At 41.8% G+C, this 14,082-nt stretch overlaps 1 protein-coding gene across 1 annotated transcript; it reads left to right on the forward strand.

The window, feature by feature from the left end:
- Nucleotides 1-1,158: 1,158 nt before the first annotated feature.
- On the forward strand, nucleotides 1,159-10,943 carry FARS2 (phenylalanyl-tRNA synthetase 2, mitochondrial; the record flags this gene model as incomplete). The annotated part of the gene is made up of 3 exons (XM_008944261.1): nucleotides 1,159-1,788; nucleotides 7,505-7,664; nucleotides 10,812-10,943. Coding segments are annotated over exons 1-3 (910 nt in total), but the record flags the coding sequence as incomplete, so codon positions are not given.
- Between the last annotated feature and the right edge of the window lie 3,139 nt (nucleotides 10,944-14,082).

The raw sequence follows: 14,082 nt of genomic DNA on the forward strand, positions 1-14,082 counted from the left end.
CATGGTCTAGCAGTGGACTTGGTAGTGTTAGGTTGATGGCTGGACTTGATGATATTCAAGGTCTTTTCCAACTAAATGGTTCTATTTGTAAAGCCCAATATAGATTTTTTCCAAGTGATTTTGCATCTCAATGTGCTGATGCATTTGGAGTGACTGAAGGAAGGGCTCATGATCCTCAAAACTGTTTTTGGAAGTACCTCTTGGAACAGCACAGAGCAGTGCAGCTGTGTGCACGTGGAGCACAAAGCCTCTTGTTAACAATGTGGATGTATAATGATGGCCCTTTGGTAGGAAATGATGGCTCAGTTCAGACACCTTTTAGTAGCTCCTAGTTTCATTTACCTTCCTGATAGTTGGGAAACCTCCCTGCCAGGCACAGTGGTGAGAGCCACAAAAAAACAACATTCTGGGAGCATATGGAAAAGGGCCTGGTGCTCACCCCAGAGTGCTAACAGTGATTCTGATGCTGTGGAGCCTTTACTGTGAAGGTTAGGCAATACTCATATCTGAACTTAATATGCTGTTTGTATATAAATATATGCCTTCTGCTCTGGCCATCTGTTTTTTTCACAGTGGTTTGAAAGTTTTTCAGCTGGTTTTGTTTGGCATTAAGTAAGAATTTGCAATGGTTGCACAGTGCATGCCACGTGCATCTGGTTGATCTGGGACCCCTTCTGCAGCTTCTGCTGCTGGGCTGGGTGACACAACCACGAGGTAATGCTTCGAGTTTCATTATAAGCAAGTCCCTGACTGCTGAAGGGTGGTGTTTAAATTTGAGTTTTTCATAAGTGATATTCAGCTTTTGCCTCATACTTGTACAGGATGAAAAAAATCCTGTTTCAAAGAAGGCCTGATGTTTGTTCAGCTGCACAGAGCAGCAGTATCTGGAACGGGGTTAAGGCCAGGTCTGGAGTCATTAATACTCATGCAGTGATGCAGAAGACTGATAATTGAGTAAGATACTCCAGCTGAAATCTGATCACAAGGGTATTTTCCCTCCTCTGCAGTCAAAGCAGTGGTTTATAATGGGAACCTTGTCATATTAATCAAGTAGACATGTGGATTTCACTTGCCCCTGAGACACTAGCAATTCCTGCAGAGAGATTGCAGTTCCTAACTCTGTCCTTTTTTTTGCTTTTTTTTGTTTCTGTAGGTCAGAAAAGACTTGCAATGGCAATGCTCTGGAAATTCATGAGAGTAGCTAAGTGTTCAAAAACAGCTTTATCACCAAAGGCAAAGGTAAAAGGGATTCCCACTTACTCAAGGTATTCTTCATCCAAGTCTGTGCCTTCAGATGTTGCTACCAGCACACCTTGCTCAAATACTGTGGAGCTGCTCGGTAAAGCTTACCCTCAAGATGACTACAGCAACGTCACAGAGAAGATTCTTTCCAAGGTGGGGAGGAACTTGCACAACCAAAAGCATCACCCTTTGTGGCTCATCAAGGAGCAGGTGAAGGATCACTTCTACAAGCAGTACACGGGGCGCCGCGGGACTCCGCTCTTCTCCGTCTACGACTCTCTGTCTCCAGTGGTGACAGTGCAGCAGAATTTTGATAGCTTGCTTATCCCCCAAAACCACACCAGCAGAAGGAAAGAGGATAATTATTACTTGAATCGGGATCACATGCTCAGAGCACACACATCAGCTCACCAGTGGGACCTGATACACTCCGGCCTGGACGCCTTTCTGGCCGTGGGAGACGTCTACCGCCGCGACACGGTGGATAACACCCACTACCCTGTCTTCCACCAGATGGAAGGAGTCCGGCTCTTCTCTTCTCATGAGGTAGGAATCCTCTAGTTGTGGGGAAAGATTTTCAGGGTGTTGTGACAAAAACATCCTCTTGTTGGCTGTAAGGTAGGTGCAGACCTGTGAACGTGTTACAGCCACACGTGTAAATGCTCTGTGGTGATAAAGCGACTGATCGTGTGATAGAACTTTGGGGAAAATAGAGCTGGAAAATATTGAATCTGAAGACAAGTATAAATTTCCTTGGAAAAATGGAAAGACAATATTCTTGAAGGCTAGCAAAATAAAATACAACCTGAAAGGAGACAGCTTCTTCAGGTAATGTCTGCATGATTTGGTTCTAGTTCAATCACAAGTCTCTTCCAGCGAGGTCGTTTGACCAAAAACTTGGTCATCTTAATAAAAGGACTCGTGGATGTGAGTTTGTTGCAGCTACATCCAGAGTATGCTTGTTATTTTGTCATCTTTTCTTTTAATAGCTCCAACCTCCTGTAAATCAGTGTCCTTTTTAATGAGTTGTTCCATTCTTCCAAGCAGTTGTTCCAAGCTGTGTTGAAGGATTTTTCTGTTGCAGCTGATAGTTATGGGTGTGTGATGTGACAGTGAACTCCTGAGAGTCCAGAGGCATCAACCAAAGAGCTCTCTGTACATGTCTGAGACTCTTGAGTTCATATGATTTGTTGCCCCAGCTTCTGTGTTCTGCAAAGGCTTGGGTATCACAAAGTGTTCTGCTGTACCATTGATGAGGGGTAAATATAAGCCAGTTTATTTTCCAAATAGTAATTGATTTGTGTAGTTTGTGTGTGCTTATTGCAGTAGTGCCAAATTCACATTTGTAACCAAAACTAGTTAATTCTAATGACACTGAGCTGTAGGCTGTTTTTCATGTGGTTGCCAGTGGGTGACAGGAGCTTGGCAGGGAACCCTGAGGGTTTTGGATGCCTGAGGGAAATCAGGGTTAATACCAGAGCACTGCTTTTCTCACTGGTGCAATTGGTGCTGCCTGCACTGGTGTTTCCCTCCTCATGTGGCCACTGTTGCAACAGGACATGGGGGTGATGCTTTTATACTAAAAGAGGGTAGATTTAGATGAGGTGGAAGTTTTTTCCACTGAGGGTGGTAAGCCCCTGTCCCAGGCTGCCCAGAGAGGTGGTCGCTGCCCCATCCCTGGCACCATCCCAGGGGAGGTTGGACCAAGCTCTGAGCCCCCTGCTCTAGCTGCAGATGTCCCTGCTCCCTGCAGGGGGTTGGACTGGGTGACATTTAAATGTCCCTTCCCACCTGAACCATTCTATGACTCCCCTTGGAAAGCTTACTTTCCTCTGCAGATGTCCTGTGAGCTGTGTGGTGTCCAACACAGCTTGCAACCACTTTGTGGTAACCAGGAAATGCAAATCTTGCAGATTTTTCCAGTCTTGTGTGTTTACTGTTCTCTTTCCTATTAACCTGTTTATCAATAGAACCAGGGAACATGCAAGAGAAAATTTGCCACTTTTTAATGTTCTGTGTTCATGACCAGTTTCTTTGCTAGCACCGTTCAGGCATTCAGATGGGAAGATTTTATCTGCCACAAAATTACAGTGTTGCGTGTTTACTGTTCTCTTTCCTATTAACCTGTTTATCAATAGAACCAGGGAACAAGCAAGAGAAAATTTACAATACTACATCAAGAGAATGCCACTTTTTAATGTTCTGTGTTCATGACCAGTTTCTTTGCTAGCACCGTTCAGGCATTCAGATGGGAAGATTTTATCTGCCACAAAATTACAGTGTTGACACCCTTGCAGGATGGAATTTCTGCAAACTCAGGCATGGTTGATCTAGTTGTTGAAGTAATTGTTCATGTGTACACCCCTCAAGAAATTTTGGTCCTAACAACAGACTTTCTTTTTGCTCTACAAATTTAATAATAGATTTTTAATAACTAGGAAGAAAGTTACAGGAGTGTTCATTGACATCTTCTACCTGGAACTACCTGATGTGCAACACTCTGATCCATTGTGCTGTAGACAGCTTGTTTCTTTTACCTTTTATTTTTTTCCCCCAAGAAAATAATTGAAATGTTAGTGGAGAATATTAATAATTGATGAATTTACAGGTGGCTATGTGCTGGAAAATGTTTGTGTCTCTGAAGTACAAAAGTCCAGCTGACTTTCTATACTGAGGAAGAACAGATAGTGGTAGGGTGTGTGATGTGTAAAGTCTTCTTTATTGGGCAGTGTGCATAAATTCTCAACCTGAGCCTGATCTAGAGGACCCTTTTTTGCTTCAGTTGCAGATTATATACTGATAGTCTTGCAGTGTGTAAAACTTCCTACAGTCATCTTCACAAGAGCCCCATGGAAAAAAATTGAATGTGTAATTCTGAAATTTCACTGGGGACTGTTTCTGTCTTTTATGTTCTGGTTGCCTGTTCAAAATAACCCAAATATAAATAATTCCAGAAGGAACTGAGTGGAACAAAAACTAAATGGAGGCAACACTACATGAGACAATTATTTTTATAATTTTTTTTATTCATTTATTTATACTCAGGTTTAAGTTGCAACCCACTGAGCAGAAATGTGTGCATGTCAGGGCTTGCTACCTTCATCTCAGACTTTTCATTCATAAGCAGACTGCAAGCTCTGTTGTGAGGAAATTTGCACAGTACAGAGGAGAAGAATCTTGGGAACTAAGGGAAAAAAACTGTTACCTCATTGTTACAGACTGTTAGGAGCCCTGGGTGCATTTCATCATATGGCCAATACCATAATTTTATATGCTCTAGTCATTTTACTGCTCTACTTTGTTCTTTTGATTTACACTTTCATTGTTTGTCTTCTCAGTGGAAGTGACCACAAAACTGAGGAGGGATGAAAACAAAATCTGGAGTGATTTTGTAGGAGCTTGAATTTAAAGGGATTTGACATGGCTTAGTTTGGGAGGGGAGAAAACAGCTAAAATCCTCAGCTGAAATTGCAGGCAGGATAAGAAGGATGTAGATGATGTAGAAAAGTGTCTCACTTCTACAAAGACTAAGTTCTAGTAGTCAAACCAAAGTTAAAACTGCTGCCCTGTGACTGAAACCTGTAGTTTAATTCTTCATATCAAAGTTAAAATCAATAAATTAGAAGTAAGAACTGGAAAAACAAATCAGTTTGATAATCCTACAGTGTTTCACTCTGAGATACTTGTGGGATGTTTGCTTCTTTAGCAAGTCATCTGTAACTTGAAGATGGAGAGGGAACTGGTGCTCTTCTGTAGCTTTGAGTGAGGGTACTGAAGTGCTTGAAGAAATTCTCTTCTGCCAAACCCACTCGTTGCTAAGAGAATGATTTGTGCTGAAATTTCCTGTAAACTTTAAAAAAATGGCCTTGGACTGCTATCAAAGAACACCTGCAATATTTTCAAATATATTAAAAACATATCTAAACAGATTTTAAGACCATTATTACTTGAGTGTAATATATGGAAGAGTTAAAAACAGCCAATAGGAATGGTTAAAACCAGTGCTTCACAATTCTGGATGTAAAATGAATTATTCTTAAACAGTACTTCCAAAGGGTATTTCTTTTGTATTCTTTGTCCAGCTTGCCTGTTTCCCTTCTAAAGGGTGCATAGTTATTTTTCCTTCTGTGGTGCTCAGATCTTTTTATCTATGTTTTACAGCTTTTTTTAATCCTTTGTCTTGGCAATATTGATATTGCTATAGTCAGGTTTGAACTGGCAAAATTCCCTGGGTGGATAATGAAAGAAATTATTTCTCTGCTATGCTGTGGTCTTTGGTGCAGATCTTACCACAATTTGTGGAGAAGAGAGAAGGAAAAAAACCCAAAACCTCAACTAAATTACACCTTGTGCACATTAGCCAGAAGAGGGAGCCAATATAAACCCAATGGCCATCACAGAACGTTTTCCAGTTGACAACAAATGTTTACACATTGGAAGGAGACTTTATAAGGTATTTTATAGTCTCTACTGAATTATACATAAATTTTAAGGGGAACAGATGTGGGAATATAGGAGCTGCTCCTTTAATTTGGTAACCTTATTCCCATGGAAGCCAACACCAGGTTGGTCAGATGAAGAAATGCTCTCAGCAGGCTCCTGTGTGCTGACAGTGGGCAACTGTGAGTAGGGAGACTGGGAAGATGTGGTGAGGGTACATCTTCATCCTATACTTCAAAGGTTTTGGTGGAACTGGCAACTTTTTTTTGGTAGGATACAATGGAAAACTTCAAATATTCTAGTTAAAAGAAAGAACTGCTCCAGAGCAGTATGCATCATTTCAAAAAAACCCTAAATTTCCTAACTCTGTAGTGTTTATATCCTAAAATGTGAAGAATTGTCCTAGGTACTAGTAATGTAGCTTTTCTTACTGCTAAAAGAAAGGAAATTTAGGGTTGTTTTTAAATTATGCATACTGCTCTGGAGCAGTTCTAACTTTATAGTGTTTATATCCTAAAATGTGAAGAATTGTCCTAGGTACTAGTAATGTAGCTTTTCTTACTGCTCTGAATACATACTCCTTTCCTCATCTGGTCATACTTGTGTGCCTTGATGTATTCCCTGTGTAATGCTTAAAAAAAACCCAAACCAGCAGACACATTGCTTTATTAGAATCATAGAATCCCTTAGGTTGGAAGAGACCTTTAAGATCATCAAGTCTCTTCCTCATGCTCTGAGGCAGATGTGAACACCTGAATGACTTAAATCTTTGCTTACCCTTTTAATCTATTTTTTTTAAATCTATGCATCCCATCCTAGATTTTCACTCCTTCATTGGGTGTGACTTCTCCAAAATCCCCTGTGCAAGAGGTTTTCTTTTTGATGAGCCATTTGCAAGTGATGTGCTATTCATCCCTCCTGACCCACTGGTGAGGTGTTAGAGCACAATTAAAAATCCTGTGGATATGATGTGCTCTTTACATGGATTTAAAGTGCAGCTGTTTGTTTATGGGGATATTTATCTGGGCCAGTGAGTCAAAATGGTTTTGGTGTGGCCGGGTTGGGTGTTGCTACCTGCAGAGCCTCATGTGGAGCTAGTCTTGAGTGCTGGTTTGTAGATAAGCATTATGTGTTCGTTATCTTAATTGCTGGTGTGTGTGTGACTGGCTGGAGGAGCTGTAGGAGGACAGGATGGAATTGCAGATCTTCCTGAGCTGAAACCTGCTGAAGAGACACTTCATCTTGGAGTGGGTCCTGAAAATATGGATAATGAAGGGATGGGAGGTTAAAAAAGGTCTGAAGTGATTTTATTTCAGTTCATTTGCTGACAGATTTTAAAGTGTTGGGTTTCTTGGTATTTCTTTTGCATGATTCCTTTCCTGAAAGAGGTAGAAGGTGTGATAAATGCCATTGTGTGTTGTAGTTTTGGGGATATCATTTCCTTGAACAGCGAGCTCTGTTCTGCCTGATAACTTTCCAACTAACAGGATCAGGAGAAGATGATGTTTCCTTTATAAATTAGTATTTTAAATTTTAAATTTATAAATAAAGTATAAATTAGCGTTTTAAATTTTTAAATTATGTAGCTAATAGTATTGGATATGCTAGAGAAAGGAATAAAAATCTCACTGTTGGAGCATTCCTCCTCTCCTGATTTACCCTTGCTCAGCGCACAGAACTCGTATCAAATCCCTCTTCACGTTTTGATGCTCACGGTGCAGGCTGAGCAGGTAAGCTTCTCACTTGACTCAATCAACCATGGTCCTGTCTCATGTAGGAGGTGGTTCTCCAACACACGGGTGGCTCTGTGGTTTTGTTGTAGCTGTTCTCCCACGTGGCTGAGGGCGAAGGCCTGCGGCTGTTCGAGCGAGGGCGCCGCACCGCGCACAAGCAGGAGTGCCACACCATGGAGGCTGTCAGGCTGCTGGAGTTCAACTTGAAGCAGGTGCTCACCAAGCTCATCACTCACCTCTTTGGTGAGGGTAGGTTCTTGCTTCTTTTTTTCCTGGACTGTTGATGGCTGTAGGCATCCAGTTTTATGAGAAATGTTTTGCGTAGTTAAAATAGGAGGTTTGGGGTGGTGGTGGCAGCTGGAGAGGTACAGTCAGTTTAGGAGTCATCATTCAACATCTTCTCTATATTTTTGTCTTACATTGGGTCAAAGTTCCATCCCAGTGTCTTTTGATGTCAGAGTAACTGGTTATTGATTGGCCTTTCTGCTGTAATCTGTATTTTTATACCTTATTGTTCTTCAATATTTCCACACACTATGAAATTATGGAGCACAGACCAACAGGCTACACACTTTCCCCTGAATCTTCCTAATGACTGCTGCACCCAAGCCTGTGTTGGATCACTGGGTTTTTGTGTAGAGGTGTGGTATGCAGTGTGTCAGGGTAACACAGTGGGCAGGAATACAGGCAGGGATGTGCCAGACCCAGCTACAGGCACTCCTCTGGCAGAAGCCATCTTTTAGAGAGGGTCCCGTGAGGAGAGGTGGCTCCAGCTCCAGGACAAAGCTCTGTGCAACCTCCTCAGCTCTTTACTTGTGGCCATCCTGTGTCCCTAGAGGGACAGGGTGTGGCTGCAGCATTGCCCCTGGGGCTGCATCAGAGCTGGGGGCTGCTGGTGTCTGCGCAGAGCAGTCATTGTACCTTGCACCAGCAGTGTGGAGCTTGATGGGGCAATGATTTTGGTTGGAGAAGGCCTTTAAGATCATGTCTAACTGTCATCCCAGCTCTGCCAGGTCCCCACTGACCCATGTCCCTCAGCACCACATCTCCATGGCTTGGAAACCCCTCTAGGGATGGGGACTCCACTGCCCTGGGCAGCCTGGCACAGCCCTGGGCAACACTTTTTGGAACCTAAATCTCCCCTGGTGCAACTTGAGGCTGTTTAATTTTATCCTATTGCTTCTTCCCTGGGAGAAGAGCCTGACCCCCACCTGATTCCAGCCTCCTGTCAGGGAGCTGAGAGCCAGAAGGTCTCTCCTGAGCCTTCTTTTTTACCCAGGCTGAGCAACCTGGAAAAGTCCCTCAGCTGCTCCTCACCAGGCTTGTGCTCTAGACCCTTCACCAGTTCATTGCCCTTCTTGGGACACACTCAGGCACCTCAGGGTACAAATGTGTGTGCTGCTTTGCTGCATGAACACAGTGCTGTGAGTTTCTCCTGCAAATCCATTCCAGTTTGCAGCTGAGGGAAGATGGTGTTTGCCAAGTTTGTAGCAATCTGAAAAAATGATTGTTGTTTGGTACTTAGAGTGGAATGAGGAAGGGTAACGAGTGCCCATGTATAGAAATGAAATATCCTCTACTCAGAAATACCTGCTTTGGTTTCAGGGGTTGAATTTATAAATGGCCTGAGTTAAAATTGCTACGTTAATGCTCTTCACTGGCAAGGAGGCTGTTCTTCTGAATTCTTCCTTGGGAGAAGAGCCTGACCCCCACCTGGTTCCAGCCTCTTGTCAGGGAGCTGAGAGCCAGAAGCTCTCCCCTGAGCTTCCTTTTTTTTTCCCAGGCTGAACAACCTGGAAAAGTCCCTCAGCTGCTCCTCACCAGGCTTGTGCTCTAGACCCTTTAGCAGGTTCATTGCCCTTCTTGGGACACACTCAGGCACCTCAGGGTACAAATGTGTGTGCTGCTTTGCTGCATGAACACAGTGCTGTGAGTTTCTCCTGCAAATCCATTCCAGCTTGCAGCTGAGGGAAGATGGGGTTTGCCAAGTTTGTAGCAATCTGAAAAAAATGATTGTTGTTTGGTACTTAGAGTGGAATGAGGAAGGGTAACGAGTGCCCATGTATAGAAATGAAATATCCTCTACTCAGAAATACCTGCTTTGGTTTCAGGGGTTGAATTTATAAATGGCCTGAGTTAAAATTGCTACGTTAATGCTCTTCACTGGCAAGGAGGCTGTTCTTCTGAACTGATTCATTTTCCTGTTGAGGAAATACTGGATAGTGTTAGAATGCACAGGGTGTGCTGGCTACTTTCAGAGCTCTTTTAAGATGCCCACTGAATTTAAAGTAGGGCCAAGAGTGGATTGATAACAGTAGCAAGCCCTGTATGACTGCTTGAGTTTTTGTCTGAAACTCTCAAGCTGACTTTACAGCAAGCAAAACTTTTACCATGTTTTGTCCTAACCCACCTGGACAAAAAATTAAGTTCCTGAGTTCATTTGTGGTTGTATTTTACTTAACAACAGCCTTATGAAAAATACAAACTTAGGATCAAAGCAAGTAATAGAATGACTTTTTTTTAATTAAACTCGGATGCTGAGGATGTTGTTTGAAGTGAGCAATTTCTAGGAGTTATTGGTGATAACTGAAACTGCAGTGACATCCTTCTCCAGCTGTTGACAGATGCTGCAGTCCATGCTTTGGTATGTTGGCTGTTACTAGTTCTTCCACAGTCCACACAGCAGCTAGAAAGACATCAAACATCTACTCATCAGAGTACTTGGCATCTGTTGGCACACAGCATACCTTAAATATATATACACAGAGTAGGACATTATTTTTGTATGTATTAATATCTGTTTCAACATTCATATTTAAACATGTGCAGGAATAATAACCTTGTCTCCTTAAATACATATACACAGAGTAGGACATTATTATATTTGTATGTATTAATATCTGTTTCAACATTCATATTTAAACATGTGCAGGAATAATAACCTTGTCTTTTAAATAAGTTCTGCTGGAAAAAAAGCACTTGCCTAGCTGATCTCTAAAGCACTAAGCAAAAATGAGACACAGCTTTCCCTGTGAGGAGCAGTTCCTCATTCCTAGCACAAAGAATAACAAAGTTACTGACTTTCCCATGATCTTGGCTCATTTTTGTTCCATGCCAGGTGGTTGCTACAGTTTGACAAATGATTGATTTGGTTTCAAAGGGTGCTTGAGTTGCACAAAACGTTTTTCATATTAGAGAAGACATGGTCATTTTTTTTCCCCCCAAGTTTGAAGATTTATCACCTCACACAAGCGTTGTAAATTAGTTTGTTTGCTATTTATTTTCTCTGCATTGCTGTAATTGGTGTCATTAGTTGAAGGGCAACTTTTACAGATGGTTGGAGGGATGGCCTTTAAGTATACATTCTTCATATTTATTCCTTCAACACTGCTACAGGACTGGAAGTGAGATGGGTGGACTGCTACTTCCCATTTACTCACCCTTCCTTTGAGATGGAGATCAACTTCCAAGGAGAATGGATGGAGGTCCTGGGCTGCGGGGTCATGGAGCAACAGCTAGTTAACTCAGGTAGGGAAACTCCTTCCCTTCATTGACATCTCAATCAGCAAACACTTCAGCACATCTCCCTGGGGCTCACAGATGTCGTGGTCATGCAGCCACCAGGCTGGTCCCGAGGTGGAGTGCAGCCCTCAGAGCTACCTGGGGGTCTTCCCAGGGAAAGCTTGCCTTTTATTTTGTGCTGGAAGGAGGCAAGCAGTTGTCAGCTTTACCAGAGAAGCTGATGAATTAGAGTGTGTGTTTCTCCCTTCCAAAAGGTGTCAGCTGCATTCATGTTTATGATTTAAAAGTGTCGTAAGCAAATAGCATCCCCTGAGATGTGGAATATCAGAGCACTCCTCTATCTCTGAAGCATAGGAAGAGGAATGTGGTGTCTTTCATATTGCTGTTTGCTTGCTGGGTAAATGGTAGGTTGCTTTTTAGTTCTGTTCTGTTTCTTTTATTCTGAGGGTGGCTATTGAGGAGGTTGTAAACGACTTTGAGTGACATCACATTTTAATTGGAATTAAAACAGAGCAGTGTCACTTTGGTTTTCCTTTCTGAAACTGACATGTACATACCAAGGAAGGGGAGGAAGAATTAGTGGGTGGTTGTAAATATTTTCATATTGAGAATTTTACATGCTTGTTCCTTTGCTGCCTGAGACTCAGCAATTCTTTGTAAGCCCAGGGCAGGCTGCATGTGCTCAGACCTCTGTCATTCTGTGTCTGCCAGTACCATTTACTGGGTATGGGAGCCTTTTGGAATAGGATCCATTTCATTCTCACAAATATGCTTCCAGATAACCATGTTAATACTCAGTTCACCTTTTCCAGCTGGTTTCCTCAGCTATTGTACTTTAATGTGCTCTAAATTTTCTGTTGATGTCCAAGTATGATAACTACAAATGGCTCAAGTTTGGCCCCAGTTACTTGACACAGCTTGTTTTCTTTGAAGTTTGAGTGTTTTGAAGTGATAATTTCCCTTTTAAAAGAGGAATCCTCTTCCAGAGCTTGTCCCCAAAGGGTTAATGGCTTATGTCCATGTTCTTTCTTGGGTTATTGTGTTCCTGGTGTTTTAAATACAATGCAGGTTCTGCTCAGACTCAGAAGTGAAGGACTCGTGTGTGAGTTCCCATCTGATGTAACACATTAACAGCTAGTTTTTCTTCTTGAAAAACTCATGTTGTGCAGTTCTTACGTTTAGGTTCCTTTAATATGTGTGAGAAGAGCTAAGCTGTGGCCTCAAAACAGTTACACTGTGTGTGTGAATGAATGTACATGAAACACCAGTGGTTTCTGCAGTGGTCAGGTTTTGTTTTGGATAGGAGCCTTTCTTTCATTTCAACCACTTAAACAGAACATGATACAGACATTTAAGTGTAAATAGAAATGCATTGTTTATAGGGGAAAAAGTGTCAAATATGCTCAAATGTATTGACAGTGCTCTTCCTCACCTTTCTTACTCTGCTCTTTTCTTTTTGAGGTCTGTGAAGAGTCTCTGTGACCTTTTTTTTTTTTTTAAACTTTTTTATTCCTACATACTTAAACTAGATTTCTAGTTTCCACCATAAATCTGCACAGCACAGGGGTGATAAAGAACCCAGATAGGAGGGGAAACAGAACAAACCAGCTCCTTGTTGCAACTTTATCATCTGTGGACTTCTGCGGAGCTCTTTCTCACTCTTGAAATTTCATGTTCTTAAAAAGTTGACTCAGGTCAGGATTTGCCCAGAGAGGGACAACCAGCCTCATTCTTAGTTGTTCACTGGACAGTGGGGATGAGCCAGTCTTCTGAATCATTCACATTTTCCATCTTAAGAGCAAGCAAGGTTCCTGTTTTCTTACTGTGTGGGTGAGCAAATAAAAGTTGATAAAAGCTTTAAGTACCATTCCCATTCAAGCCCGTTCAGCTATTACCATTTAAAAGTTGATAGTAGTAGGAGACTTTCCTGAATGCAAACAAAGTGGAGAATATGGTGTTATTTACCATTTTCTAACAGTGATAGTATTAAAAAAAAAAAACCACACATCACACATACACCCTGTGACAGTATTTCTGTGTGATCATTGACAAAATATGCACTGCTAGTGAGATGCACAGAGTTGTAAGGAATGCTGATACCTGATCCCCTAAGGCTGATGCTGCTGAACTAGAGCAGTTATTTGGTATTGTGTGAACACAGAAGATCACTGTTACCATCCATGTTGAATAAAAAGTATAAAATATAACTTACTGTACTGTTTAACTTTCCTTTTTTGTGTGCTCTGCTTTTTTATCTCAAACTGTATCTGAATATGTAACTTTAATAAGAATGTGATGTATGAATTTTGATGTGAAGTTACTTTTATTCTGTTTAACACTGGGGAAAAATATCAATTACTCTCAGTTTTAGGTCTGAGGATACAGGGGAATTTTGGGGTTCAGTAGAACTAATATCAATTAATAGCACGTAAGGTGTTTATTTCTGTGCTTCAGGAGTTTGTTGCACCAGATTTGCAGAGCTGGTGTTCACTGATGGGTGCTCAAGTTCCCAGGTCTGTGTGGAGTTACAGGATTCAAACCTTTGAATGCAGGACGTTGCTTACTCAGAGGCTGTGGTCACATAGTGCTGCTTAGTGCCTGTGAAATTGGAAGCAGTTAGGGTGTGATCCTTTGCTGATTGAAATCAATGGCAATGTTCTCAGTGCTCAGTGTTGCAGAATATGTTAGGGATGGAAGCAAGAAAATTTGACTGAAGTTTACCCCCAAACCAAGAGACAAACCTATTTAAAAACAGAAGCCAAGCAAACACATCCCCCCCCACCCAAAAAAAAAAACCAAAAACCTGCAAAACCCACAAACAAATGGGCAAAACTATAAAAGAGAAGAAATCTTAGGATTATGAATCATGAAAGCAGCTACCAGTAAGAGGAGTTGGTGAGGCTTTCCTACTGCTAGGATTATGAATCATGAAGGCAGCTACCAGTAAGAGAAGAGGAGTTGGTGAGGCTTTCCTACTGTATGTAGATTGCTTTCTGATGTGGAAGATAGGACTGGAAATATCAACAGTCTTCTAAGAAACTTTTTAAAGGGTTTTTTTGGTCAGCTTGAATGTAGTAGGGAGTGCTGTAAAGGTTTGGAAGAGGCTATGTCAGCTTTCCAGTGTGAGTAGTAAGAGATTGTCGTG

Source organism: Merops nubicus, unplaced genomic scaffold (assembly GCF_000691845.1).
Source record: "Merops nubicus isolate BGI_N331 unplaced genomic scaffold, ASM69184v1 scaffold7077, whole genome shotgun sequence".
Lineage (NCBI taxonomy): Eukaryota > Metazoa > Chordata > Aves > Coraciiformes > Meropidae > Merops > Merops nubicus.